The sequence below is a fragment of the Cladophialophora immunda genome, assembly GCF_000835495.1.
Source record: "Cladophialophora immunda strain CBS 83496 unplaced genomic scaffold supercont1.2, whole genome shotgun sequence".
NCBI lineage: Eukaryota > Fungi > Ascomycota > Eurotiomycetes > Chaetothyriales > Herpotrichiellaceae > Cladophialophora > Cladophialophora immunda.
In genome coordinates, this window is record NW_015622542.1 from 6,188,360 (window position 1) to 6,214,744 (window position 26,385).

Sequence of the window (26,385 nt, forward strand, 5' to 3'; positions counted from 1 at the left end):
GCCTCCGCGTCCACGAGGTACGTCTTGTCCTCCCTTATACACCAATCCCAAACCAGGCTTGAACTGGTCGTTGATACTCCCGGCATTGGAGCAGAATCGACAGACAAATTACCTAGTATCGCAGTGATGGCACCTACCGGGAACCTAAGAAAGGAAGTCGTTGCTTCACGGAATACTAGCCCCGACCAATGATGACGCGATGATCTCTTACCTATTACCAAAGGGTGACGACAAAGGTATTACACTACCTATAGTGACACTGAGTGACTACCTAGGCAGGTACCTGGTATTCTAAATTCTTGACGACATGCTGCAGGTCTACAAGTTCTCCGTGGCATCGTCAACACTACGAGAGTTGAGTACACCACATACAAAGACGTGCCAGTATAGAGCGGCGTAGAACCAAGACATTGCACCCATCGTCACCACCGTCAACCATGTCTGATATCAAATCAAAGGGAGGGGCGCCAATCGAGGAGGGCGACACGGTCAGCACGCCCGTAAGTCCCGACGCGTCTAACGCGATCAAGTCAACTTGGTACGAGAAGCAACACTAATAACCATCCATCCACACGCAGTATCGAGGCGGCAAGCACGAGGGACAGGTACGTGGCCAGACTCTCCGCCCCGTGCCGAGATGCCTGTTCCAACCAGAACCCCCCCCCCCCCCCAAAAAAACAACAACAAACAACAACAACAACAACAGCCTGTTGATACGGGAGAACTAATCTTGTGTGGGACGGTGCGTTAGGTCGAGCAGATCATCACGAGCGACGAGCAGGCCGGCGAGGCGCTGCAGGGCGTCAAAGGGGCCGGCCGCGCGCCCGCGGTCGTCTTCACGGACCAGAATCGCAAGAAGGTCGCGCACAAGCCGGGCACGGTGACGGACTTGGACAAGGAGGGCTGAAATGGCTTGCGAGTCGGTCGGTCAGCAATGTCGACGGTCGGGGACTGGTCGGTGAAAGGGGGGTGCGGGATGGACAATGACGATGGACAACGGACAATGGACGTGATCTGATACATGTGGGCAAGTGAGCATATCGGGGATTGCGTCATGCGATTCATCCTGGTGGAAGTGAGCATTGAATAATAAGATCTCTTTTTGACCAGTCAATGGCTTCCCACAAACCCAAGATCCGATTGAAGATATACTACCACGTCAACTATTCAAGGTAGAGCCCGATGATTACTGGGCTGCCAAACTCCCCAATAAAGGCTGTGTATTAGAAGTGTCGAGAGCGAAGTCCGCGGCAACCGAAGCCAGAATGACGGTGACTAAAGAGGGCGCCCGGCGGATACCATTCCTTTCCCTCCTCGCGGTCTATTTGACCACGGCCATCATGAACCCGTCATAGTTCTTTTCCGCCACGGTCTGCAGGACGACCGCGTCGACTCTGTCATCTTTGCCCACGGCTTCAATGAGCCTCCTCGACCCGGCGACGCGCGGGTCATCCTTGGCGGCCTCGTCGGCCAACAGGCCACGCCTGACCACGTTGTCGACGTAGATGCAGGTCCCGCGCTTGGTCATCTGCAGGGCCCACTCAAAGTAGGCCAGGTTGTTCTCCTTGTCGGCGTCGATGAAGACGAAGTCAAAGGGCGGGCGCTTCCCGGCTTGGACTTCCTTGAGCAGCGCCGGGAGGACCTCGACGCCCGGGCCGAGCAGGACGGTGACTCGGTCGCTCAGCCCGGCGTGGGCAATGTTCTCCTCGGCCACCTTCTTGGTCTCCGGGTTGACTTCGACCGTGGTCACTCGGCCGTCCGCCCCGGCCCCGGCGGCCATCCAGATGGCCGAGTAGCCCCCCAGCGTGCCGACTTCCAGGATGTTTTTGGCGCCGGTGATTTGGATCTGCAGCGACAGCAGCTTCCCTTGTGCCGGGAAGACGGCGATGTCGGGGAGACCCTTGGCGCGGGAATTGGACTGGGCGAACTCCAGCGCCGCGTGGTACGGGTTCCGGGACGGACCCAGCAGATGCCCGTTGGTATACTGGTCGACGGCCGTCCACCGCGGATCGTGCTCGTGCGCGAACGAGTATCCGCCCTGTGTCGTCGTCGTGGCCATGGTTTCGTCCCGCGCTCACAGATGTGTGTCTGTCTACTTCCAATCAAAGACGATGGTTGGGAATTCTTGGGTTTATAATGGTCAGTTGGGGGCTATTCGCTGCTCGTGAGAATGAGTCACCCCCCACGAGGGCCACTGGGCCTTTTAACCTTTGCTTCGGCCTCGGCCTTCCTGCGCCCAAGCTCGGCCGATATATCTGGATGTAATGGTGTCGCGAGAACGGTCGCGATGGCGTAGTCCCCGTCGTGGCTGATGCTGAGTTGAGCCGTCTGCTCGGTCACCTCGCTGGGGGTGGTGGAGGTGGAAGTGGAGGGGATGGAATGGTCCGAAGTGGTCGGGGTTGTCAGACGGGTGTCGCAGACGACATGCACAGCGCCGTCGGATTCAATTCCGACCCTCAGATCTCGAAAGCTGAGTAATGAAGCGTTCCAGGCCTTTTTGGCTGCCTCCTTGGACGCCCAGCGGCCGGCAATCCAGGCGGCCAGCTGTCTCCTCGCGAGCTGGTCCTGGCGATCTGCATCTTGCCAGTGCGGGAAGCGGCGCCTGAGATCCTCGAGCTCCTGAGGGAGGAGGAAGCGATTGGCGAGTCGGACCAGGCGGCGGATGTCTGGTTGGACCAAGGACGAGATCCGGTTCGTGGCGACGATGTCGGTGCCAATGCGCAGCGCGAGAGGGAAAGGGGCCCGCATCCGGCTTTGACGCGCGTACAGAAAAATGCCCTGCGCCTGCGGGGTGCAATTGACGCGATTTTGGGTGAGGGATGCTTTGAGGACGCAAGAGGTGGAGAGCGACGGTTGCGACAACGGACTGCGTTCTGAAGAGTTGAGGGAGGGTTTGGAGAATCGCGCAATGGGGGACGAATGAAGGGCAGCGCCGGCGGGGAACGTTGGCGAGATCGTCCCCGTCCAGTATCAAGTCAACTTCAGCCACAGAACTCTCCTTCCAGGTTGGGCCTGTCGATGAAGCGGCAGGGCGTCAAGACACAGAGAAGGTCATGCTCGAATCATCGTGGGCTTCTACCACCCGTACTGCTATCTACAACTGTCTAGATGGCCGTGAAACGCTATCACATCCCAGTAACACCATGTACAACAGATATCGCCCGCGCTTCACGCGCAACTCCGCATCTTGCGGGGTCCGAGGCCAAAGGCAATGAATAATATGGCATTGATCTCCTGGTTCTGTCTTGCTTGGTCGCAGTCTCCATCTCTTTTTCCCCGCTGGAAGCCCAAGAAATCGCCGTATTCGCCTCAAGATGAAGCATATCAAGTGTTCAGGAACGCCATACGAGGTGAGATCACGTTGTCAGGCTCGTGCAGATCCACTGCTGACAGCACCTTCAGATTGGTCGTCAGCATGGCGAGGCAGCCAAAACCGAGGTTCACGGGAGCATGGCCTTCTATTCCGCTTTCTTCAAGGAGAGGGCGAAGCTGTCGTGGCCGCAAGTGCAGGATGTGGCACGAAAGTCCCTTCCATGGTTGCAAAATTCGTACCCGGAGTATGTCGAGGAAATGCAAGGTGTTGCCGATGGCGCAGGCCTCGATCTCGAATCAATCGTCGCGCTGAACGTCCGCACCGAGATTGCCTTTGGCATGCTGAGCGACGGCTGCACCGCGCTGGCCTGGAAGACGCCAGATGCGAGTTTTCTCGCGCAGAATTGGGACTGGAACTTTGACCAAACCCCTAACATCGTCTGTCTCTCAATCGAGCAACCTGGCAAGCCCAGAATCCATATGATGAGCGAAGGCGGAATCATTGGCAAGATTGGCATGAATTCCGCGGGTGTCGGCGTCACGCTGAACGCCATCCAGGCACCTGGCGTGTCTTTTGACAAGCTTCCTTGCCATCTTGCGCTGAGGACGGTACTCAATAGCACGTCTAAGGAGGCAGCAGCAGCCGCCCTTCGTAAAGCGGGATTGGCTTCGGCGTGTCACATCACCATCGCTGATGGTACGACTGGGGGTGTTGGATTTGAATGCACAGCACTTGACATTGTGGAATTGCCCATGGACACAGATGGCGCATTGCGTGGATCCTGTACTCACTCAAATCATCTGGTCAAGAAGCACAAGGTAGAAGGGGATATGTTCGTCAATGACTCCCCCTTCAGACTAGACCGGATCCAACAGCTGATGAAGGACATCGGCAAACCGACCATGCAAAACCTGAAGGAGATTTTGAAGGATGAGAGAAACTATCCCACCGCTATCAACCGAGCTGTAGGCGAGAAGAGCACCAGCCAGACTTTGTTTTCCATTGTCATGGACTTGAAGCAAGGCTTTGCCGAAGTCAAGATGGGACGACCGACGGAGGATGGGGAAGTGTTCCAGCTGAGACCATAAAAGATATTGCGACACAAGGACTGCGGGAACCTCCTCTGTCCACAGAGCTTCAAGTCTGGTGCGGTGGTTTTCGATCCGTCTAGCTTATGTACAATGCGTAGGTTCGTCCGAACCGTATTCTCTCATGTTGCTGTACTCCTCTCTAATGCGCCTCTTTGCCTGAGATCTTGTTCCCTTTGTCTTCTTGCTCCACCTGTTGTAAAAATTCCCTGCCAAGGGGTTAGGGACGACGCTTCAGGCGCGAATAACCGGGTGAGCTCCTTACTGAATGAACTTCTCTTCGTCCTTGCTTGAGGCGTTGATCGGGGGTGTTGTCGATTTCTTGGCTCCACCACCTCTCGTCAGCAGCCAGGGAAGGCCAAATGCAGTGCTGAGGGTAGCAATAGCCAGCTACATATGGTCAGTCGGTGCGGTCAAAGGAAGGCGTCCCTCAACGCGGATTTGACTATGACAAAGTAGAATCGATCACGGTCACATACCCAGTGTGATCCGACCTGGCGGCCTGCGACATTGTACATGGCAACCATCTTGACGATTCGGAGGTTTTGCGAAGATATCAATTCGAGATGTTGCGGGGACGGTGCTGGTTGCAAAAAGATGAAGCAAGTCGACTGCGGACCGAGATTTTGCGTCTGAGCTGCTGGAGCTTTCATTGAATGACCCGCCGGACACACTAACGGACTACGGCGAGGTAAACCGAAGACCTCCGCAGTTTCTTACCTGAGGAGCCACGGAGCCTCGCCGCCTGGTCTGGGCGAGAAGCTTGGAGGCTCCGGAAGCTGCAGGCACTGGTCAACCGGACAGACACAACGCGGTTCTGAGGCCTTTTTGCCTCCGTCCCATATCCTTTTAAATGTGAGCCGGCTGTCTTGGGCGACAGGCAACTGCAAACGTGCCTGTTGAGTTTTCCATTCCATCCCCATTCCCACCATGGCCGGCAAAGAGGGAGACCGCCCGAACTCTGCCTTCCCACGCGAGCAGTTGAACAAGGACCTCCAAAAGCTGGTCGACAAGCAAGATGACTGGATGGATAGCTTTTACGAAGGAGAAGGGCCCGACACGACCGAAACGAGCATGCGATACGCCGCATATGCAAACCGGCTGCGCACCATCATGTTGAGCGCCCATCGATATGTTGCGTACACCTCAGACATTGGCGAGTCCTTCCGTCCAGTCGCGCACCCCATACTCGTTAGAAGCGCGTACGCGGTCTCATGGGCATATGTGCTGGGTGACGTTGGGCATGAGGGGTGGAAGGCATATAAGAGGAATCAGAAGCTGCTACATCCTCAAGCAGAAGAGGACTCCGACGAAAAACCGAAGGAACCCATGGGCAAGGTCGATGCTGATACACCGCAACATCCTGTCCACATCCCTGCGATTGAAGACTATCGGGCCGTGATGGCTCAGCGAGCCGTTTTCCAGAGTCTGGCGTCGATGGGATTACCGGCGTTTACGATTCACTCGATCGTGAAGTATTCTGGGAAAGCACTTAAGAGTGCAGCAAATCCTGCCATAAGAACCTGGGCCCCGATTGGAGTGAGTGAAACGTTCAGAGACTTATTACTAGACACTGACAAGATTACAGCTCGGCCTCGCAGTGGTTCCGGCATTGCCATATCTCTTTGACAAACCTGTGGAGGAGGCTGTCGAGTGGACCTTCTACCAAGCGTTCCGGTCCATTGGCGGAGAAAACGCAGTCGGCAACAGACACAGTACAGGTAGAAAGGAAGCCTTGCAAGCTGAAGCAAAGATCCTCAAGGAAAAGAAGGACTTATGAAGGCGCACCCCAGATTCATTGGGAGGAGTTCTCTGGTCATAAAAGGCCCTTGTACACACTCGACTTTGCCTTGGATATAAACTATTTCCACTCGATTTGTCCACCCTCGTATGGCATGAAGCTGCCGAGGGTTGTTGCGAAAGCACTATGGATCGTCTACAAGCCGGCTGACGAGGAGGTCAAACGGGTGCGAAGTCTAGCCCGCATATCTGGCGGGAAATATATTTCTACTCAGCCTGACAGTGGCGTTCAATTCCTACATTCTTCTACTAGGTACTGACTGGGATTCGCTACCACATGCAGTAGCATGGCAAGGCTCAGGCCTGATGGAACCGGGCCAATGTCGGATCGGTGAACAATGACCCGAAGGCAGAGTGACTCAATTCCAGTCCATCCGCTGCGCGTAATTGAAATTCCCAGTCGACGACGATCTTGCTCAGCAACACGGTCAGCCAGGCGAAGACGATCTGAAAAATGTCCAGACGACCCTGCGGGATCTATCCCGTCTGCATCTGAAGCGAGTCGCAGCCGTCCACAACTCACCGTGACGGCTTCAATGCACGGCGCGCAGGAGCCTCCGCGATCACGATGCCTCGCCCGCACCAACCTCTCCTCGAGTCCAAACCCAACGAGGAGCTTTCACAGACGCTGCCTGTCTCCTCGAAGCCTGTCTGCTTCCCCAAGCCTCAGATTCACCTCCCTTCGGTGAGGAACGTGTCGGTAGAGCAGAAGAACCCCATGCAATGGAACACAATGAATTTGGGATTGCGACTGGGCGCAGATATCACCTCTGCTGCAAGTGCTTCGGCGTTGATCGCTCCCATCATAACTGTCATAGACCGGTATGTACACTCTGGGAGCTCTCATGCTTGTCGATGGCGTCCAAGAGCGAGCCAGTCGGCACTGTTGCTGTTTAATCCCAAGCCTCGGTTCGGAGGTCTCTGCTCGTCCGACGTCTTGCCATGGTTCTGTCCAGACCGACATTGAAAGTAGGTGCCACTGACAGCGACGACCAGATCCATAGTTGAGAAAGCTGCGAATGGCGCGTCCTTCTCGTCTTGCCTCGTGCGCTCCTTGCACCCCGCCATCACCCGTCCGCATGCGTTCGTCTTCTCCCGGCCGTTCCTGCTGATCTTCGCCCTGTATTTCTCGACCTACACGACAGCCAACACCGTCGACACGTTTCATTCGACCGTCACGGCAAAGCCGGCGTCCACGGTTTCTTCGGGCGCGACCAAATTCATCGCGACCTCCTCGGTGAACATGAGCGTGTGTGTGTACAAAGATTCCTGCTTTGCGAGGATGTTTGGTGGCCCGTCCTCTTCCCCGGCAGCCGCCGTCCCCAAGCTCTCTTACGCCCTCTTTGCCATGCGGGATAGTCTGACCATCTTCGCGTCCTTCAACTTGCCGTCCATGATCGCACCACGACTCGCGAACCTGCCCCCCGAGATCAGGTCGCGGTTTTCTCGCATTCTCTCCACGGAGTCCGGGAGGGTGAATACTGCCCAGTTCATGGCGCCGGCCGCCATCCAGGTAATATCCACCCCGATTCATCTGCTCGGCTTGGATCTGTACAATAGACAGGGCCGGCTAGGTTTCGGCGAGCGATATTCTCGGGTGGTGCGGGATTGGGGTGTCAGTGCTCTGGCGCGGATGGGGAGGATCATTGTAAGTTCTGCATATTTACTTTTCATCCACTCCGCCATTTCTAGGGACGACGTTGAGATCGGCAGCTAACTTGTTATTCACCACACAGCCCGCCTTTGGAGTTGGCGGCGTCGTCAATTCGAATATGAGGAAGAGATTCATGACGAAGATCGAAGGATTATAAGAACCTTTCCACACCTGCAATGACTTGGTTACGGCGTTGAGGGTTCTTTCGGGGTCGGTTGTCTGTCATAATTCTTTACATTTCGGCACAAGGTACTCTTGCGAGAGCTAGACAAAAAGTGGGACATGGCTTTATTTTACTTCTCGATATCCGGTATTGCGTCTTGTGGAGGCCAGGATCCTAACGATGTACTCAGAGTGCTTATGTGGATATGTTGGGCGCATGGACTGGGCACGCCATCGAAGAGCCTCGGGCAGGGCTGGACACATCAGCGGATGTGGGTTGCGGACTTCATTTGCGGATATGAACCGTTTGCGAGGCCATCAAGGCGAAGATTTCGCCTTACAATGAAGGAAGCTTTCCTTCTTTCCCGCTGGAGTTACTTCACTCTAGATGCACCCTTCGCTTCCGCCCATACGTTTCCTTCCCACACTAAGCGCCATAACTCTTCCTTACCTTCTCCCTCAACAGATCCAGCCCCACGGCCTTTCTCCACCACTCATCCCACCAGCCGACGGGCCAGAACGTGCAGTTGTAGAACCAGGTGCTCCAGGCGCCCGTGCCCCTCCAGATCTCCAACGGCAGGCCACCGCTTCTGAAAGGGGAGGTGGCGGCGGCCCTGTCCCAGGGCGTGAGGATATCGCGCACGACGTCGGCGGCCCACTTGTCGGGGTCCTCGCGGACGGGGAAGGCGTTGCGCATGGCGCCCTCGGTCTGCTCGCGCACGGGCGCGTAGATGCTGCCCTCGGGTAGGCTGGCGCGGCCGCCCTGGTGGTTGGCGTGGAAGCGCGAGTGCACGCAGCCCGTCTTGAGGTCGACCACGTGCACGTTGAAGGGCTGCAGCTCGAGGCGCATGTGCGTCGAGAACATGGCGCTCGCAGCCTTGCTGGCGTGGTAGGCGCTGTTGTGCGGCGTCGGCTCGACCGACGAGACGGACGTGTTGTTCAGGATCAGGCTCGGGGGGTGCGCGCGGGTTTTGGATCTGGTGGCGGTGGTGGTAATGGGTTTGGCGGCGTTGATTAATAGCGGGAGGAATGCCTGCGTGACGGCGATGCAGGACCAGACGTTCAAATCGAACAGCGCTTTCGCCTCGGGGATTGAGATGTCGGCCACGGGCATGTTGTACCCTTCACACAGCAATAGAGAGTTAGTCCTTGCACAACAGGTGTCTGAGGGTAGGCAGCGTTCCATCAAGTCAAAGAGCCACGCGAGGGTCGTCTAGTAGGTCAGTCTCTCGCAGGAGACCGTCCACACTCCAGTCTTTCGACAGCTCCAGCTGCTAGAGAAACAGCCCCGAGAGCACAAAAGCAACCTGGCCAGAAAGAAGCAATCAGAGTAGAAAGCAGAAAGAAAGAGAAACATACCTCCCCCGGCATTGTTGACGAGACAGTCCAGTCTCCCCTCGGCCTCGCCGTCTCGCCTCGTCAAGCCCCTGACGGTTCCGGCGCACAGCTTGATACTCTCCTCGTCCAACACGTCCAGCTTGAGGCACTCGATCCCCTGCGCCTGCAGCCCGGCCATCTTGTCCGGGTTGCGCGCCGTGGCGAAGACGCGCAGTCCGGCTTTGTGGAACGCAATCGCCAATGCGTGACCCAGACCATGCGCCGAGCAGCCCGTTATCAGCACCGTTCTGCGCGTGTCAGGTTGACTTGGAGCAGAAGTCGTCTTGGAAGCCATATCAGACGCAGCTCCTTTGATATCTGAATAGCTGTGTCGACCGATTGCGTCGTGGGTTCTGGATGCTTTTCGTTTCTTGAATCTGTTGTGGGCTCGAAAGCTGGAGATTTCCCTGAGTTCTCGTCCTTTCCGTTTCTGTGCCGTCTATGCAAGGAGTCTGCTAGGCACTATGGGACGGTTGGACGGACCGATTGAAGCAAGCGCTCTAGAAGAGGGACGATGGAGGTGGTAAGGTATTTTCAGAACTCGACTCCACCAGAATTGCACCATTGATTGGGCCAAACATGCGGCCCAAAAAGGAAGGTAGATTTCATACCAGAACCAGAAGAAGAAGGATAGCGGCAATCAGGGTGTCGGGGGTCATACGAACGTCGAATATATATCTCGTTGCCGAGCAACAACCGAGAATATGGGATTTGGAGCAGAGTCGCTATAAAGACAAGAAACTAAGAGGAAGAGCGGACTTGGTATATACATCATAGTGGTAATCGTCCTGCAGTGCCGCCTGCGCCTCGCACCGAAAGAGACGCAAAACATTAAACGAGTGCTTCCCATCCACATTAATTTTCGTATCCGCCGGCATTTCAAACTGGACGAGCCTCACATCTGCAACATGCCTCATCGAGAACTTTCGGTGCTAAAGATCCCCGGCCGCTGACCCGTCATGACTATTCGCTTTCTCGGTCCTTGCGCTTCTCCGTCATCGATCCCTTTTTGCTGCTGGGCGTGAGCACTCAGCCCTTCTGCGACAAAACCGATAGTATAAGCACAGAGACTCAGCGCCGTGAGAGTCAACAGTGTGTATTTCACTGCGCGCGTGAACCGCATCCATAGACCCTCGCTCTGTGTATCAGCATTGGCCTTGTCAAAATTCGATGCCGACGGCTTCTCGTCCGGTGCTTGGGACGGCGCTGAGGACGAAGCATTTGGACGAATTGTTCCAGAGAAGACCTTCTCCTGTCTTCTCACTTTTGGCTGATTTCCGAACGGACGAGATGGAGGGGCTGTGGGAGCTGCTGGGCCAGGGAGCGGGTTCAACTCGGCGGGCAATTCATCCAAGACCGTAGCTGCCTGCTGACCTGGTAGCTGAGGAGTAACATTGGCTCCAGTCGTCGACATTGTTCCGTCCGTCGACGATTGTGCTTCTGTTTCAGCCTTGGGCACAGTTGAACCTGTGACGTGTTCTGCTTGCTTCTTCTGGAAAATTAACATGTTCTCGGTTCCATTGTACAAAGAATATCCTGCTCTTTGCATGGTTTGGAAATGCTTAAGAAATTCTGGTGCATTTCTCAGTCGTCCCAGAATACCAATCACATTGTTAGACTTGGGTATTTCAGTAGTGGGTTGATTCATTGGAGAGAAGTTGACCTTCTCAGTCGCCTTGTCGTACGTGAGAACAAGATAGGGTGAATCGAACTTTCTCACTTTCATGCTCTCGATTGGCGGGGGTTGCTCATCATTCCAAACAGGTGATCCTGATGGTGTGTGGATTGGTTCGGGAACCGTCTTCAGCTCCTTCTCACTTCGAGTCGGCGCAACTATCTTCACTCCACTCTCGGTGTTTGTATCCTTTTCAGCAACGCTCTCATAGGTGGCTTTGGGGGCGTCGAGACCTTTCTGCGCTTTAAGGTCAATCCTCTTCTTGCCAAAGTCGGAGCCAGACAATTGAGGAGCACTCCAAGCGATGGCTGGTCTTCCACTTTCAATCCGTCTTATCGTGTTCTGAGCTTCGTGTAATTCCCTTCTCACCTCCTTCGCGCCTTGCATGACGTCGCTCAACTTGTGAAGAGGTGGCTTCGCCTCTTCGATTTGACCTTTAATATCTGCTTGACTTGCAGCCTGTCGCGATCCGTCCAACTCCTGAGCCTTGATGTCAACATCTCGAAGCTCGGCACGGATCTGCTTTGCTTCGTCCACGAGCTTGGCAAAGTTGGGCTCGAACTTGCTAATATGATTATCAATCACTGGATTTGTGGTGACTCCGGGTCGGACGCTTGCAGTAGAGAGTGGGTGGGGCCCGGCCGGGGTTCGCTCAGAAGTGGTGGTGGAAGACACAGCTTCGGCCTCTGGAGAACGTTGTGCTCGCTGCCTGTGTTCGGGATTAATGGGCCCATACTCGCTCTCGTAGACAGCTTGTATATCTGCAGCCAATCGCGACATCTGGACCTTTTCCACTTCTGCGTCCTTCTTCATATTCTCCGTTACCTCACGCAAGTCAGCTGTCCGTTGCATGCCTTCTTTTTCATCGGCGAGGACATTGTGCGAAGGAGTAAAAGGCGCCAGTTTTTGGGGTTTGGGGCTGGACTTGTAGATGGACGGAGTATTGCGCAACGATTCGTCTTTGAAGACGAGCTTGTCGGTCAGCCCCTTCACCGCATCCGGCCGAATATACTTCTTGTAGTTCTCGTTGAAATTCGTCATGGATTTCATCGTTTTGGCAACGATTCCATTGGGGTATTCCCGGATGTGCTCCCAGACATTGTTGAGGGTTTTAGTCAATTTGTTGGTGGGAGTTTCGAGCTCCAGGGTCCTAGGCGAGGCGATGCCTTCGTTTGCGGCCTCTTGTTGTCGTGCTTCGAAATCCGTTTCGAGTTTTGCTCTTGATGTCATTTTCGAGACTTCGGTGTCCGCTTTCTCCTCTTTTGAAGCCATCACTGCAGCTTCCGCCCGTGCCTCTTTCTCTGGAGAACGAGCAGGCCGCATAGATGCAGAGATCTCTCGATCGATCGCAGTTTGCAGCCTGGTCAACTTGCCTTTTTGATCGTGAACAGCCCGTGCCTTCACTCTGTCGAGGGCCGGCTCCAGCCTATTCCTGATTGCCCTGATTGGCTCGTCAATCGAAGAGTCCTGCGCATCTGTGGCATTTACCGACTCTCCAGTCTGTTGCCGAAACCCTTCTTTAACCAGCCAATCTGATGCGTTGGTGTCTGCTTCCCTGCGGGCCTTTGCCTCGTAGGTGGTGCCTGAGAATAGCGGCAGAGTGTCATCTGGCTCAGGCAATTCTCGAGTCTTCCTTGGAGCAGGGGTTTCGCCAGCGGTGGTCTCCAACTCTGACTGTGCGGTAATTTCTGTGAACAGGGCAGTGGTGTCTATATTGTTACCCTTCGCCCGTGCCATCAAATGCCGGAGTTCTTGTTTTCTCGAGCTGTCGAAGCCCTCGCTTTTGGCGGAGAGGGAGGTGGATTCATCAGTCGATTTCTTTTCCGAAGCGTTGTAGCCGTAGACTTTGTGAGGCTTGTAAGTCTTGACTGGTATGTCAACTCCATGCTCTTGAAAAAACAAATTTTTTAAGAATGGCTGCTGTGACTGATCTTCGGACAGCGGATTTTCTGGCTTGGACTGCTGAGATGGCTTTTCGGGATCTGGGACTGCTGATTGATGTTCTCGCTCAGGGTCTTCCTTTGGTGCAGGCTCAGCTGATTGCTTCTTTATGGGAACCTTTCTCATAGAGATTGGGTCGTATTCATATTCTTCCTCACTAATATCCATGGCCGACTGCTTGATTGCTTGCCTGCCTGGGCCTGACTCTGAGGGAGAGGTTGACCTTTCAGTCGAGTTTTTTGCAGTCACGGTCGAAGGAGGGTCTGGATCCTTAACGCTTTGATCATTTTTGATCTCCTTCGGGTCAGAAAACCAAGAGAAAGACGTCCATGACGAGTTATTGGAAGACGGAGGGCTTTGGAGCCGCCTTCCGAATAAAGTTCCGTATGGGTCTCGTGCAATAGCACGGTCGACAGCGGCTCGGAAAGCATCGAAGTCTTTGTATATAGTCTGAGCCTCATTGGCTTGTTCACTATTGGGGTCTTTTGCTTCTTGACTTGAGGCTCCCGTGGAAGACAATGGCTTGTAATCGCAATATCGGCTTGACCAGAGGCGATGGTGACGCCACGGCCGAATATACGTATCTTCTGACTCCCACAATGCTCTTCTTCGGAGAACTTTGTAGTATCTTGACTTCATAATCTTGTGATGTCTTCTCACGCGCTCTTCAAAATCCTCCGAGGGAGACCAAGGGTTGCCCGTCTGTCGGCCCCACCACCAGAGTGTTCGAACTTGGACGGCATTGACTCGATAAGTCCGGTAGATACTAGATCTTTGAGGTAGAGCCCTCACGTTGGCGGATAGAGAGCCTTTCTGCAGAGATGCCACAGGCATTGTGCTCGAGTCGTCTTGAAGCTCAAGGCGTTGCCGGTACCAAATGGACAGTGGATCCGATCGAATGAGTCGATATATAGAAGGCAGCGGTGGCAGCAATCCTGGCAGGATCGAGGCTCCGGGGGAACGCGAGGAGATGGCGGTGTCGCAAGGGAGTAGCTCTGTGTCGGTGTCGAAAGACCAGCAATAGCGGTCCCGAGCCGGACCAGTATCAGGTTGACATGAGCAGGCACTCGACAATACAGCGGGCTCACACCCCGACGCAGGTGAAGGTCTCGGTGCCTTTCAAGTTCAAAAGAGTGATGGATGACATTTATAGCAGCGCATTGAAGGATGACCAATTGGCCCAGCAGAACTAGCGTGGGTGAATCGAGGGAGCATGAGCGACTGGAGGATGATGAGGAGATGGAGGGGTAGTGCACGAGTAAGCGCAGCCTGGCGACAGCGATACGCACAATGCGGGACGCGGGATGCGGAGAAACCGCGTTCCGCCGCCTCGTCCTCAGGAGTGCACCTTGGTCCTCCAGCTTTCCTCCAGCTTCATGACCGCTGCAAAATATGGTCTTTCAGACAATGCAATAAGCACTATGGCATATATCCAATCCGTGTCATGATACACCCGAAGACTGATCGCCACCGTAGCAGACGATCGCCACTCTCCAAATTGACCTAATATATTCTTCAGCCCACAGAACACCTGAACCATTTCCAGGATCAAGGTGCGATCCAAAACCACGTTAGGAGGGCATAACTTCGTATCGTACAACTCGTTCATTCGTCCCCCCTTTTCTTGGTGATAGTGTCCACCACCCTGCCATAGAACTTGGCTGCATTGTGTCTGGCGAAAGTAATGTCCTCGGTCAGATAGCTAGGCATTAATTTCATCATCTCGTGGTCTCGGTCGCGATCCAGCAGCGGCGTGTACAGGTACTCTGTTTCCTCGAAACTCGTGCCCTTTGCAATTTCCTGGTCGATAAACAGTCTGAAATGTAACGCTTATCACTCGTTAGCTCATGGACGTAGCGGATTGATTTGTCAAACTTACTCCCATTACGGCCAGTCTGGATGCATTCGTACGTATCACCTTCTTCTGTCTTTTTCACGTTGAGAATAACGAGACCCGTAAGGTCGCTGTACAGCTCCTCCTTCATTTGTGCGACCTGCGTGGCCTGAGCAGCTTCTCCTGAGAAATGGCGTTGTGCAGTACTTTTCATCGCGCTGCTAGGAGGTTTTGGGTTGTCAACCGATGATGCTCGTGCTGCCACCAACTTAGCTTGCAGGCCTTTGATCTCGTTTTGTGCATCAGCAAGAGACGTCGAAAGCTGCAAAGCCGCGTCGCGCATCCGTTCCATCTCTGCTTCCTGGTTCTGTATCTGTTTGCGGAGCTTGCGCGCCTCGTGCGCCAATGGCGCTTGCGTAGCCAGCTCCTTCTTGAGCGATGCCACCAGGTCATCTGACGCCTGTATCGTTGCATCACATTGCTTGCGTAGCTTTTCCATATTCGCGTTTGCCTCGTGGATGCCCACTTCCTTGAGGTTACGGTATTTCAAATCCACATTCTCGAATTTGCGAGTGACGTCTCCCAGCTTACGCCGGAGGTTAGGGTCACCCCGTTCAGTATCGGAAGCACTCCCGGCTCGCCTTCGGTAAGGCGGATCTTGCCTTGTTCTGGATGTATCTCTCGCAATTGCTCTCCCTTTCGGTGCTCTGACAACTTCCAACTCTTCGGTTATCTCCTCCGTCTCGTCATGCTGCGGTTCCAGTACAACACATTGAGGTTGTGAGGCCGCTTTCGACTTTGTGGGAGCGGTGGCTTTGGCAGAGACTTTTGGCGCTTCTTTCTTCGTTCGGGCTGCGGCATGCTTTGAACGCACTGCCACAGGTGATACCTCTATTAACTGATCTTCGTTCTCAACGGCTTCCACAGCCTCGGGTGCTGCTTTTACTTTGTTATTCGTGCGCTTTCCTCTTTTAGCTTTCGGTGCGATTGGTTGCTTCTCTGCTTCGGAATCTCTTAGCGACTCATCGAGGTTGCCAGTGGAATCTTGGTCGTTTGAAGCATCCTCGACCGCCTTGCGCTTCACGCCGGCGGTCTGTCTAGAAGAGGCTTTTTTGGTCTCTGATGGGGCACCCTTCTGTACTTTCGACTTTACTTTCGTTGGCATTGTGACGCGCTGTCTTTTTTTGCCTCGTTTCCCTTGTGCCGTTTTCGTGGTAGTGGCATCGGTTGCGTCGGAGGCGGAGGACAGAATCGAATTTTCGTCGATAAAAGGTACCGCCTCCTCCATGTCGGAGTCGAGGAGATCTGCAATGCCCTTCATATCAATGTGCAATCGGTAAATGTCAGCCCCAGGATGAAGTGCAGGGCGTCATTCAAGAGGCCAAGTAGAATCTAAACAGGAAGGTGATGTAAACAAAGCGGTGCCACTTTTGATTTTGGCTTAGCCTCGGGAGTCGCACTAGCCACAGTCGATGTGGCAACTCGGCGGACAAGCCTCATCACAAGACGCTCAACGGGGTCTCCTCATCGTCGTCGGAACCTCGCTTTCACAAGTTGTCCATATTCAGCAACTAATGTATCGCGCCGCCATACCCTCTGCAGTCCCCAAATACCTTCGATGATGTCTCCTGATAGAGGCGACGGTGCCTGGTGGCATCGAGTTCTGCAAGAACTGGCCATTACGGTCCCTTTGGTATGCCTACACGTTGGGTTCTTATAGCGTCGATTGTCTGACAAAACTGCAGATGTTTGGGGGCTACTACATCATCAAATATGTCCTCACACAGATGAACCTCGACCCCGAAGCGGAACAGAAGGAGCAAAATCGCTTGCAGTCTGCCGCAATACTACGACGACTAGACGATCCCAACCAGAACCAACTCGCGAAACAACAACCAGGTGCGGACCGACCGCCCAGAGAGAATTTACGCCTGTCTCAATATGAAGAAGTCATTCTACAAGAGCTGGTGTTTCCCGAGGATATATCTGTGTCCTTTGACGACATTGGGGGTCTATCGGATATCATAGAGGATCTAAGAGAGTCGGTGATATACCCTTTGACCTTACCAGAACTGTACTCTACGTCTTCCTCTCTGCTGGCGGCCCCTTCCGGTGTCCTCCTATATGGTCCTCCCGGTTGTGGCAAGACCATGCTGGCCAAGGCGCTCGCGCACGAAAGCGGTGCATGCTTCATCAATCTGCATATTTCGACCGTTACCAACAAATGGTTTGGCGATTCCAACAAACTGGTCAACGCAGTCTTCTCTCTAGCTCGCAAGCTGGAGCCGGTGATTGTCTTTATCGACGAAATCGATGCGGTCCTGGGTACGCGACATAGTGGCGAACATGAAGCAAGCGGCATGGTCAAGGCCGAGTTCATGACGCATTGGGATGGACTGGCTTCGGCCAACACTTCTGGTCGGCCGCAGCGAATACTGATCCTCGGGGCCACCAATCGCCTCCAGGATATTGACGATGCTATTCTGCGGCGGATGCCGAAAAAGTTCCCCATCTCGCTGCCGAACGCCTCTCAGCGCCTCAAGATCCTGAAGATCATACTTCGAGATACCAAGCTGGACAAGGAAAATCTCGATTTGGAGTATCTGTCCAGAGTGATGGCGGGAATGTCAGGAAGCGATATCAAGGAGGCTTGCCGAGAAGCAGCAATGGTGCCTGTCCGTGAGATGATTCAGCGGCAGAGGGAAAGCGGGCAGCGCATGGAGACCATGAAAGCAGGAGATGTGCGAGGTCTTCGCACAGTTGACTTCTTCTTGCGAGCGCGCGCGACCAAGGCCGGTCAGGATGCAAGGCGAGACAAAGACGAAAGAGAATGGAGCACCGAGTCGTCATCCCCGATCGTGGACGCCGTGGAGGATGCAGCGGAAGAGCTTCACCAACCCGACTAACAGCCATCGGTCTCAGTTTTTTCTCAGGTTGCGACCCCTGCCACTTGGCGCTTCTCAACAGAACGTGAGATCATCTCAGGTACGGGCGTAATGGGCACTTTAGGTCTAGGCCAGATGTTGTAAATACAAGAAATAGCACAACTTGGACTAGCTTTATGCAGCACCACCGTATGCACAAAGGCATGGGAGACAAGGACACGAGGGGAGGCAAGGGCAGCTCGAAAATCAACCGGAAGGCTTTTCCCACTTTGACTGGTGCATGAAATCAAATCAAATCAAATCAGTCCGCGAGGATGATATGCTTTTGGGTGTGTCGACTAGTAGCATGATATTGTAGCGCAGCCCCCGGTACCCCGCAAAGATCAAGTTACTGGCGGGTTTGGAGTGCGTCTTAAGGGCAGCAGGGGGGAGAGGGGGAATGGGGAGGGGGTTTGTTGAAGGCGGGTATCGCGGGCAGCCTCTTGTAGGGCTTGCAGGCTGGACAGTGCTAGTAGTTTACGGAGTACGGAGTACGCAGTGCGCAGTGCGCAGTGCTGGGATGGCGGCGGGCAGGCGATCCTGCATGGCCACACTAAAAATTTCCCTTCGGCTGACCACTGACCAGCCCTCGCACCCACCATAGTGCGGGAGACGGCGAGACGGTCACAGGCCCTGGCATTCACTCATGTGCTCTCTGTATCCAGAACTACCAGATCGTCTTCTACAAGACCCTACCCGCTTGAATCCAATTTTCGAGGTCGACCTTGTCACCGCATCGCCCATTCTCCTTGCCGTCGCACTCTTTGGCTGTAATGCGCCTTCGCTTCTACGGAGCGTAGACCCTACTCGCTGTATCGTGGTCTGAGCCTGCCTGCAGCCATGAGTGATCCGAGCCCACAATCCGAGTCGCAGGCACCCTCTGCTGCAGCTCCGTCGCAGACATCCAACGATCAGCCCGCCACGAACAGTGCGCCTGCGAGTCAAACTCCAGGCCACCCAAGCTTCAGAAGGTACATAGTTGTTGCGAGACTTCTGCTTCCATTGCTGCATTTGCTAACGCACCGTCCAGGCAGCGCGCATCTCGAGCGTGTGGTAAGCTCACCTCCTCTTCCTGAACTTCCTTTTTATCTTGCGACGGCGCGGGTCATGCGGGCAACGTGGTTTTGGCGGTTCGCGTAGTGGGTGGTCTTGCTTCTCTTGCAAGTCGAAAGAATGTCACAAATGCTCCTGCGGACATGTTCACCTTAATACCATTGTTACTCTGGAGATCGCGATAAACCGAGAACCTCGGTCCAAAAGTGGTACTTGTGATCAATCTGTCGGTGGCAGTTGGAGACAACCTCAGACACCATCCTGGTCCAATGAGCATGTACATACATATGGCGGAAAGCAGTTCTCAACATTTTGGAAAGCATTACTGACGCTTATACTGTCCAGAAACATGTCACGCCCGCAAAGTATGTTGGCATTCTACCACCGAACCCAAGGGAGACTGCGAAAGTGGATCGAGTTCTAACACGTCCTTTGGCTTAGGTGCGATGCGATGCAGCATCTCTTGGGTGAGAACCCTCTATTCTGTCACCCTCACCGCTGATAGCTGATACTGACCGGTTCTAGTGTCCCATGTACAAACTGTGTCGCCTTTTCTATTGAATGTCGGATTCCCATTCCCAAGCGGAAAAGAGCCAGTGCTGCCCGAGCTAAAGATGAGGAGAGGTAGGACCTTTTCATCTCCTAGACCTCCCATGCTCCAGAGCTTTCGAGGCACCTCATTGCCCAGTAGGTGCGAAACCGGGAATGCTAACGGACGCGTCAGTGAGACCGGCGACTCACAGCCGGCGGGCACGCCTACAGAGCCTCGCATCGCACGGCCGCCACAGCCTAAGCCCACAGTTGGCTACAATTCCCCCGATGGCATTCCCTCGACGCAGATGTCAGAGGCGCAAGCCGCCCAACAAGCCGCGAATAATAGCACCATGGCACAGTTCATGAAGCCCAAATTCGCTCGAGCGCCCATTAAAGAAGCTGGGCGCGTCGCCTATCTTGGGGAGTCGTCAAACCTATCATTACTCGTCCACGACCGGCATGGTACCACGGACGTCGTTCACTACCCCTTACCAGAGAACATCAGAGGCGCCCGCGCTCGCCTAACAGAGCCCGACCAGATGGAAATAGAGATCCTCCAGCAGAGGGGGGCATTCCTACTTCCACCCCGTGCGTTGTGTGATGAGCTTGTTGATGCTTACTTTCGCTGGGTCGCTCCTATTGTACCAGTCATCAATCGAAGCCGGTTCATGAAGAGATACAAGGATACAAAGAACCCGCCATCGTTGCTGCTGCTGCAGGCCATCTTGCTGGCTGGCTCCAGAGTCTGCACGAACCCGCAACTGATGGACGCCACTGGTTCGACCACCCCAGCTGCAATGACTTTTTACAAACGTGCAAAAGCCCTTTACGACGCAAACTATGAAGATGATCGCATTACCATCGTCCAGGCTTTGATACTGATGGGCTGGTACTGGGAGGGCCCCGAAGGTAAGGGAGCGGTGGCCAACGAATTTGCCGACAACCCCCGGTCTAACATTGCAGCAGATGTGACAAAGAACGTCTTTTACTGGACCAGAGTAGCCATTGTGGTAGCCCAAGGAGCCGGAATGCATCGAAGGTACTTTGTGACTGTAACTCCAATCCGGAAGCAAGCTAACTATCTTGAAAGTGTGGAAAGTTCTCAACTGAGCAGACAAGACAAGCGCCTGTGGAAGAGAGTGTGGTGGTCCCTCTTTACGAGAGATCGATCAGTCGCAGTGGCCCTCGGCCGGCCCGTTTCGATTAACACGGACGATTCCGACGTAGAGATGATCACGGAGGAAGACTTTATCGAAGACGAGGGTGACCCGAACCATGACTACCAGGCCGATCCCGTGCACATTCAGTTCTTCTTGCAATATGTCAAACTCTGCGAGATCATGGGCCTCGTCCTGTCTCAGCAATATTCAGTGGCCTCAAAAGCTCGACGGACCAACGCAATCGATCTGACTCACAGCGACATGGCTTTGGCAGACTGGCTGCAGAATTGCCCTCGTGAAGTATACTGGGAACGCTCACGCCATCATTTCTGGTCTGCACTTCTGCATTCCAACTACTAGTAAGCGTGTTGCGTTTGAAACCTGGATCAGATATTGACAACTTTCACAGCACCACGCTGTGCTTGCTGCACCGAGCCCATATGCCGCCAGCAACCGCAAAACCCCATGACTATGAAAATGTCGACATGGCTTACCCTTCCAGGACGATTGCCTTCCAGGCTGCTGGGATGATTACTTCAATTATGGAAAACCTTCTTGCTCATGACCAAGTCAAATACACGCCTGCGTTCATGTAAGTTGGTCATATTGGACATCTGTTTGGATACTAAAGCTTGTTGTAGTGTGTACAGTTTATTCTCCGCACTCATTATGCACGTCTACCAAATGCGGTCTTCGGTCCCATCGGTGGTAGCTGCGAGCCAGGAGCGCATCAACGTCTGCATGAACGCCTTGAAGGAGGTTTCGAAAGTCTGGCTGGTTGCCAAAATGGTCCACACGCTGTTCGAGTCCATTCTCGGCAACAAAGTGCTGGAGGAGAGGCTCCAAAAGGCCACCGGGAAAAAGGCTCAGAGGGCCAAACTCAACCAACGTGATCAAGGTCAAAACCAGGCCAACGGCAATTCGAACGGGATCGGAAGTGCCACCCCTATACCCGCACCGCCGCCGGCACCGCCAGCAAATCCAGCTAAGCGCAAGTTCGACGACATCGATCTTGCCTTTAACGTTGGGCCGCCAGCCCCTCAAATGTCCTACGAGCGTTCCCGACCTCAAACACCTGCTGTTACGCCTTCTCGCGAGATCCCGCAACAGCAGCAGCACAACTTCTTGGGCTCACCTCCACTACAGAATGAACAGTATTTACCCCCCTCGCGGTCTCGAGGCGCGTCACGTTTGCCGTCACGAGGACCTACACGGGCCAACTCTCCGTTCAACGGGTATTCAATCCCTGCAACACCGCCGGACTTGTTCTTGGTCACCAGAGACTCTCCAAATATCTCTCAACAGCTGTGGGAAAATTTTCAGCCCGATCAACTGTTCCCCGACGGCACGATTGGAGATGTGGTTGGTTTCAGCACCAGTCCCATTCTGAACCATGCGGTAGATCCTCAACTACAGCAACTGCAGGGACAACAAACAGCGATGAACGCAGGCGGACAACCAATTCCCCATATAGATATATCAGGTCAGGGACAGCAGCAGCCCCAAGTATGGCCACCTGGCATGCAAGGGATGATGGGCGCAGCCATGGAATTGCCTGACAGCGACGGGTGGTCGACGAGTTCGCTCGGAAACGCGCCTGTGGCGCCCACGACACTCAACGTGGAAGACTGGTTCCAGTTCTTTGGGATCAATGGCGAAATGGCGGGCATGAACATGGACGGGACGTAGGCTTTCTGTCTGGGTGCATGTGATGCTGGCCTCAGAGTCGAATCCAAGGCAGAAGACAAGGCAGGCTGGCCACTATTTCAGGGAGGACAGCCCCCTTGAGCGATTTAGTTGCAAAGACGAGACTCTCTGTACAAAGGCGGTCCAGTGATACGAGTCTGGCTTGAACATTGAAACGGACCGACGGATGGGTGGGTATCGGATGATGATGCTATAACTATGTACATTCAAGAAGAGATGATGGATCTTTGCGAATGTAACAATAAAAGTCTCGCATATGATAGGTAGCTAAATGTGTTTGGGGAACGTGAGTCTGGATCAGAGAGGATGGAGTTCTAGAACCACGGATAGTTTAGATCTTAGACTTCCGACCTCCAACCTCAGGCTATCTCCAAGTAGAGCACAGGAAGGAGATACGGAGTACGATGAAGGCTATTGTCTTGGGGGAGGAGAGTTTCCATCCTTCGAGTCGAGTGACCATTGATCCATGAGGCAGAAGAGACTTTTTCTCCCCATGTGACTTGGTTTCTACGAGTACTCAGCTCGCATACTGGGACCAGGTTATTCGCTCGCTTGGGGCTGCTCTCATGGGGGTTAGTTTAGCTGGCCACAGTCTCGCAAACCAAAGGCTGGCAGACCAACTGACCTGACCGACTTGACTGGCTCTGGGCTTACTTTAGGGTGCAGAAGGGGGAAGTTACTTCGGTTCTGTCCGCTTGGCCATTGCTGGTTATTTGGGTCGATTCCTCTGCTTGGTGAGTGATTTGAGTGGGTTTATTGGCGGCCTCTGTGTCTCGGCTGACATTTGGGTTTTGGTGTCTCCAGGTAAGAAACTCTGGTTTACTGTTTACCTTCCCACCTACGCACCACCCAAGAAAACACAGCCACACAACGAGCGCTTTCACACCTTATCCTCCGCATCTGTCAATTGACGCACGCCTCCAGGCTGTGACGAGCATGGGCACCGTTGCCATGAAACATGCGGGCGCAGTCCCTACCCTCCACAAGGAAACAGCCGCGAAACGCTATGGCACAGCCGGAGTGTATTAGGCTGAATGTGTTTTACGGATCAGGCAAGTCTACGAAAGAGATGGAGACAATCAAGACAGTGAGAACGACAGTCTGGGTCTAGCTTGGCTGGGCCTGGGCCTTTTCGTCACTGGCGACGTTATTTTGCTCACCTTGTGATGCTACTTGCTATTGCTACTACAGCTACAGCTCGATGACGACTGCTACACCAAACCTCAATAACACCCAACGGCTAAGCTGGGGAGAGGCAGAGTGGGGAGCGACAGGATGTTTCTATAGAAAGATCATGGGGAAGAAATGTGGGAACAGGGCGCTATCAACATATAAAGAACCGCCCCTTTTCTATATGGCCTCGTTGATGTGTCAGACATTCATTCAGCAATAAAGATCATCCGGGCGACTGAGAGACACAAAGAGGCACAACATTCAACAGGAATCAAACATCCTCGGGGCCTTCGGATACATTCTCACACTCTCACACATCCACCGCTCCTCGCCATCATACAGTCTAGTCCTAGCCTGTTCAACTCTCACCAATTTTTCTTTTCTTGCTTCAAATTGAACAGCCCTTGTGAGATCGCGACATTATATCACTATGCCAGCAGCGGTCCCCTCAACGTCCATTGCACCCCTGATCGTCACGAGCACGACAGGAACCACGATCCAGGCCCTTGACTACTTGACGGGCGAGACGTCCGGGATGGCCACCGTGATGGCTGCCAACTACAACCAGGAGAAGACGACGACGAAGGAGAAGAAGAGGCATTGGTGGTCGCGCATCCGCAAGGGGAGACCGTGTCGCCAGATGGAGACGCTGGAGACCGCCCAGCCGAGTCGTAGCTCGAGCCGGGGGCCCCGACCGCTCGACGAGGACATGTTCCCTCGGAGGATCCGCACCAACAGTTCTCAATCCGTGCCCACGGTGATGAACACGCAGGCTGCGGGGGACGTCTTCGGCGAAGACAGCGGCCTGGACGCCATGGCCGAGCCGCCCGTCGACATCACCACCGCCGCCAGCCCCAGCAGCTCGGTGTTGACCTCCAGCGTCGACTCCTCCCCACGCAGCAGCTGCAGTAGCAGCAACAACAGCTTCGGCTCAGACGCCTCGCGAACCACGATCGACGGCGCCCGCTCCAGCATGTCGTCGGACCGCCAGAGCAGGGCCAGCGGCACGAGTGTGGCGCGACTGTATGAGGCGCTGGGCACGCGGGCCATCATGAAGGAACAGAAGAAGTTGCAGAACTACCGCGCTCGACAGGGCATCCTGGACGATCGCGCCCTGGATACTGTGGTGCTGGGGGGCGCCTTTGTGATCATGTAATTTCGTGCTGTTTCCAAGGGCCCTCGCCTCTCTGGCTGGTTCAGGTGGCCTCTTGCCTATTTTTTGGGATATCTAGAACAGGAAAACAATGCGACCTCTGTTACGGAGTTTATTACTAGCCGAGCTCTTGCGCACTGTTTCCTTTGCTTCGAGTCTCCAGAGTTGTGCATAATATCCGAACATCATCCCGTGTGACTCCAATGCAGTAGGAGAAGCAGGAGAGCTCATGGATAGCTTAGGAATGGGAGCATGCGCCATTCGCCGCATGTGCATGGGCATGGGCATGTGATTGTCGTTCCAAAGTATCAGACAAAGCCCCTATAGCCTGCCATCTTGTTGACTTCCGGAGGCTCGAAGCCACACGAAAAAGTCCCACGCGCATTCATGATGGGCGGCAGGCGTGTTGCCTGGCAAGATGGGTCTGCTTCCCGTGCCGCAGCACAGGAAGTCATGAAAGCATGGGTAGGACGACTCCTCGCTTTCATCCCGTAGGGTTCAAAGTCTGTCCAAGGTCCCGGCTCCCGAGTCGTGTCTTCCACCATGAGACTCTGCTCAGAATGGACTTGGAAGGCTGCCATTGGGCGTCAGTCGGGATGTCTTCCCCACTCATGGAGCAATCGATCCTATCCTTTCCTACGCTCTTAGAACCTTTGATATCGTTTCGGCACTGCATCTCGCAAAGGCGTCCACCATGCCCTCCATCCCAGGCCATTGCTCTTTGCACCAGGAAAGCAAGACTAGACAATCGTTCGACACGCTCAGCAGGTCCGAGAAGTCGAGCCTCGTTTCTTGATTTCCGGCCCCTTGAGAATCTCGGAAGGGTTCGGGGCTGAGAGAGGATGGGCCTCGGATCTCGATGGCGGACTCGAGAGAGAGAAGGGCATAGGATATTAGCGTCATGCCCGCCTGGAAGATCGAGTATGCGGCGAGGAAGGTTACGGGAAAGATGGATAGGGGTGAAGTGGGCGTCGTCGAGCGAATAACACGAGTGTACAACCTCAGAAGAGCCTTCGAGGAGTAATAAGGCTCCGAGGTGATGGTAAGGGAGTGGGTCGGCTGGAAAGGATTTCGCGGTGATGGACCATTGTGCCGAACGGTGGCCAGGGCCTCGAGAAGCTGGCGTTGGAAGAGGAAGAGAACCGAGGAGTGGTACATGATGTCGTGTGTGACCTCGCCCACTCCCGTGGGATTCTTGCTGGCGTTGATGAAGGGGCTTTGGCTGGGGTTTTGGTACCATTGTCGCAACGCCGCGTGTTGCTCGAGAAACCAGCTCAGCCTGGGGAGGGGGCTGGAAGCAGAGAGGTAAATCTCAGTGTAGATTTCTGAGCGGAGGAACATCAAGTGGAATCCTTGAGCGGCCGACATCTTCTGTCTTGATCCGTCGTCCAAGAGTGCCGCGTCTTTGGGTATGGTCGGATACTCCGTGGTGATGATAGAACTGGGCAGATCTGAAGGTCGACCAAAACATTGCCCTACCAAGCGCTCTATGGAGTACAGGCTCCAGAAGGCTGTCCTCCTCCAGGACTTTTCATCTTCACTCTCCAATATCGAGTGTCCTTGTTCAGTGTGATAGCCTAGCTGGACGCTCAAGCGACAGGCGAAGTCTAGGATTTTCCATATGTTGCCTTTGCGGGGATTGAAAAGACAATAAATCACGAGAAGGAGTAGGGCTTCCAGGGACTGGGGAGAGACTTCTGCCGTCACTTCCTCGACATACCTCACGGCCTGCGCATAGAACTGATTGCCGTACGCGACGAGGCGGGGACTGTGCCGAGCCTTAGCGGCGCAGGATATAGAACACATCATGGCGATGCGGAAGCATTGATACTTTTCG

General features: G+C 54.3%; 11 protein-coding genes across 13 annotated transcripts; 6 read left to right on the forward strand and 5 right to left on the reverse strand.

Annotated features, from left to right (window-relative positions):
* Nucleotides 1-1,321: 1,321 nt before the first annotated feature.
* Nucleotides 1,322-2,059, reverse strand: PV07_04326 (uncharacterized protein; the record flags this gene model as incomplete). The annotated part of the gene is made up of 1 exon (XM_016391120.1): nucleotides 1,322-2,059. One exon carries the CDS (start codon nucleotides 2,057-2,059, stop codon nucleotides 1,322-1,324), a length of 738 nt encoding a protein of 245 aa, XP_016253022.1.
* Nucleotides 2,060-2,175: 116 nt separating this feature from the next.
* Nucleotides 2,176-2,748, reverse strand: PV07_04327 (uncharacterized protein; the record flags this gene model as incomplete). Its single annotated transcript, XM_016391121.1, has 1 exon — nucleotides 2,176-2,748. The coding sequence occupies one exon, from the start codon at nucleotides 2,746-2,748 to the stop codon at nucleotides 2,176-2,178; it is 573 nt and encodes a 190-aa protein (XP_016253023.1).
* A 517-nt stretch (nucleotides 2,749-3,265) lies between these two features.
* PV07_04328 (uncharacterized protein) lies at nucleotides 3,266-4,510 on the forward strand. Its single transcript, XM_016391122.1, has 2 exons — nucleotides 3,266-3,350; nucleotides 3,403-4,510. The coding sequence occupies exons 1-2, from the start codon at nucleotides 3,315-3,317 to the stop codon at nucleotides 4,399-4,401; spliced, it is 1,035 nt and encodes a 344-aa protein (XP_016253024.1). The 5' UTR covers nucleotides 3,266-3,314; the 3' UTR covers nucleotides 4,402-4,510.
* Nucleotides 4,511-5,169: 659 nt separating this feature from the next.
* PV07_04329 (uncharacterized protein) lies at nucleotides 5,170-6,461 on the forward strand. Its single transcript, XM_016391123.1, has 2 exons — nucleotides 5,170-5,940; nucleotides 5,990-6,461. Exons 1-2 carry the CDS (start codon nucleotides 5,332-5,334, stop codon nucleotides 6,179-6,181), a joined length of 801 nt encoding a protein of 266 aa, XP_016253025.1. The 5' UTR covers nucleotides 5,170-5,331; the 3' UTR covers nucleotides 6,182-6,461.
* PV07_04330 (uncharacterized protein) lies at nucleotides 6,453-8,455 on the forward strand. Its single transcript, XM_016391124.1, has 3 exons — nucleotides 6,453-7,023; nucleotides 7,198-7,849; nucleotides 7,938-8,455. The coding sequence occupies exons 1-3, from the start codon at nucleotides 6,770-6,772 to the stop codon at nucleotides 8,010-8,012; spliced, it is 981 nt and encodes a 326-aa protein (XP_016253026.1). The 5' UTR covers nucleotides 6,453-6,769; the 3' UTR covers nucleotides 8,013-8,455.
* On the reverse strand, nucleotides 8,297-9,901 carry PV07_04331 (uncharacterized protein). Its single transcript, XM_016391125.1, has 2 exons — nucleotides 9,377-9,901; nucleotides 8,297-9,139 (listed from the first exon to the last, which is right to left on the reverse strand). The coding sequence occupies exons 1-2, from the start codon at nucleotides 9,687-9,689 to the stop codon at nucleotides 8,445-8,447; spliced, it is 1,008 nt and encodes a 335-aa protein (XP_016253027.1). The 5' UTR covers nucleotides 9,690-9,901; the 3' UTR covers nucleotides 8,297-8,444.
* Nucleotides 9,902-10,061: 160 nt separating this feature from the next.
* PV07_04332 (uncharacterized protein) lies at nucleotides 10,062-14,317 on the reverse strand. Its single transcript, XM_016391126.1, has one exon. It carries the CDS (start codon nucleotides 13,842-13,844, stop codon nucleotides 10,308-10,310), a length of 3,537 nt encoding a protein of 1,178 aa, XP_016253028.1. The 5' UTR covers nucleotides 13,845-14,317; the 3' UTR covers nucleotides 10,062-10,307.
* On the reverse strand, nucleotides 14,311-16,212 carry PV07_04333 (uncharacterized protein). The gene is made up of 2 exons (XM_016391127.1): nucleotides 14,890-16,212; nucleotides 14,311-14,839 (listed from the first exon to the last, which is right to left on the reverse strand). Exons 1-2 carry the CDS (start codon nucleotides 16,163-16,165, stop codon nucleotides 14,616-14,618), a joined length of 1,500 nt encoding a protein of 499 aa, XP_016253029.1. The 5' UTR covers nucleotides 16,166-16,212; the 3' UTR covers nucleotides 14,311-14,615.
* Nucleotides 16,213-16,366: 154 nt separating this feature from the next.
* On the forward strand, nucleotides 16,367-18,139 carry PV07_04334 (uncharacterized protein). The gene is made up of 2 exons (XM_016391128.1): nucleotides 16,367-16,537; nucleotides 16,590-18,139. Exons 1-2 carry the CDS (start codon nucleotides 16,463-16,465, stop codon nucleotides 17,748-17,750), a joined length of 1,236 nt encoding a protein of 411 aa, XP_016253030.1. The 5' UTR covers nucleotides 16,367-16,462; the 3' UTR covers nucleotides 17,751-18,139.
* Nucleotides 18,140-18,376: 237 nt separating this feature from the next.
* PV07_04335 lies at nucleotides 18,377-22,750 on the forward strand. 3 transcript variants are annotated; one of them, XM_016391130.1, is made up of 10 exons: nucleotides 18,377-18,739; nucleotides 18,799-18,821; nucleotides 19,167-19,186; nucleotides 19,263-19,288; nucleotides 19,347-19,445; nucleotides 19,546-20,264; nucleotides 20,322-20,394; nucleotides 20,446-20,874; nucleotides 20,925-21,107; nucleotides 21,157-22,750. In XM_016391130.1, the coding sequence occupies exons 1-10, from the start codon at nucleotides 18,609-18,611 to the stop codon at nucleotides 22,202-22,204; spliced, it is 2,751 nt and encodes a 916-aa protein (XP_016253032.1). In that variant the 5' UTR covers nucleotides 18,377-18,608; the 3' UTR covers nucleotides 22,205-22,750. The 3 variants fall into 3 exon arrangements, with proteins under 3 accessions (XP_016253032.1, XP_016253031.1, XP_016253033.1); XM_016391129.1 differs by having other exon boundaries at nucleotides 19,546-20,394; XM_016391131.1 differs by lacking the exons at nucleotides 18,377-18,739; nucleotides 18,799-18,821 and having other exon boundaries at nucleotides 18,953-19,288.
* Nucleotides 22,751-23,075: 325 nt separating this feature from the next.
* On the forward strand, nucleotides 23,076-24,728 carry PV07_04336 (uncharacterized protein). Its single transcript, XM_016391132.1, has one exon. It carries the CDS (start codon nucleotides 23,826-23,828, stop codon nucleotides 24,549-24,551), a length of 726 nt encoding a protein of 241 aa, XP_016253034.1. The 5' UTR covers nucleotides 23,076-23,825; the 3' UTR covers nucleotides 24,552-24,728.
* Nucleotides 24,729-26,385: the final 1,657 nt, after the last annotated feature.

Excerpts from the sequence above, each read along its gene's own strand:
- PV07_04328 (XM_016391122.1), top strand. The coding sequence starts at position 3,315 with ATGAAGCATATCAAGTGTTCAGGAACGCCATACGAG. Across the intron at positions 3,351-3,402 it reads GTTCAGGAACGCCATACGAG|ATTGGTCGTCAGCATGGCGA; the intron begins GTGAGATCACGT and ends CAGCACCTTCAG.
- PV07_04329 (XM_016391123.1), top strand. The coding sequence starts at position 5,332 with ATGGCCGGCAAAGAGGGAGACCGCCCGAACTCTGCCTTCCCACGCGAG. Across the intron at positions 5,941-5,989 it reads GAACCTGGGCCCCGATTGGA|CTCGGCCTCGCAGTGGTTCC; the intron begins GTGAGTGAAACG and ends ACAAGATTACAG.
- PV07_04330 (XM_016391124.1), top strand. The coding sequence starts at position 6,770 with ATGCCTCGCCCGCACCAACCTCTCCTCGAGTCCAAACCCAACGAGGAG. Across the intron at positions 7,024-7,197 it reads ATCATAACTGTCATAGACCG|ATCCATAGTTGAGAAAGCTG; the intron begins GTATGTACACTC and ends AGCGACGACCAG. Across the intron at positions 7,850-7,937 it reads CGCGGATGGGGAGGATCATT|CCCGCCTTTGGAGTTGGCGG; the intron begins GTAAGTTCTGCA and ends TTCACCACACAG.
- PV07_04331 (XM_016391125.1), bottom strand. The coding sequence starts at position 9,689 with ATGGCTTCCAAGACGACTTCTGCTCCAAGTCAACCTGACACGCGCAGA. Across the intron at positions 9,140-9,376 it reads CGTCAACAATGCCGGGGGAG|GGTACAACATGCCCGTGGCC; the intron begins GTATGTTTCTCT and ends TGCTGTGTGAAG.
- PV07_04332 (XM_016391126.1), bottom strand. The coding sequence starts at position 13,844 with ATGCCTGTGGCATCTCTGCAGAAAGGCTCTCTATCCGCCAACGTGAGG.
- PV07_04333 (XM_016391127.1), bottom strand. The coding sequence starts at position 16,165 with ATGAAGGGCATTGCAGATCTCCTCGACTCCGACATGGAGGAGGCGGTA. Across the intron at positions 14,840-14,889 it reads CCAGACTGGCCGTAATGGGA|CGTTACATTTCAGACTGTTT; the intron begins GTAAGTTTGACA and ends ACGAGTGATAAG.
- PV07_04334 (XM_016391128.1), top strand. The coding sequence starts at position 16,463 with ATGATGTCTCCTGATAGAGGCGACGGTGCCTGGTGGCATCGAGTTCTG. Across the intron at positions 16,538-16,589 it reads TGGCCATTACGGTCCCTTTG|ATGTTTGGGGGCTACTACAT; the intron begins GTATGCCTACAC and ends ACAAAACTGCAG.
- PV07_04335 (XM_016391129.1), top strand. The coding sequence starts at position 18,609 with ATGAGTGATCCGAGCCCACAATCCGAGTCGCAGGCACCCTCTGCTGCA. Across the intron at positions 19,289-19,346 it reads TGCGATGCAGCATCTCTTGG|TGTCCCATGTACAAACTGTG; the intron begins GTGAGAACCCTC and ends GACCGGTTCTAG. Across the intron at positions 21,108-21,156 it reads AAATACACGCCTGCGTTCAT|TGTGTACAGTTTATTCTCCG; the intron begins GTAAGTTGGTCA and ends AGCTTGTTGTAG.
- PV07_04336 (XM_016391132.1), top strand. The coding sequence starts at position 23,826 with ATGCCAGCAGCGGTCCCCTCAACGTCCATTGCACCCCTGATCGTCACG.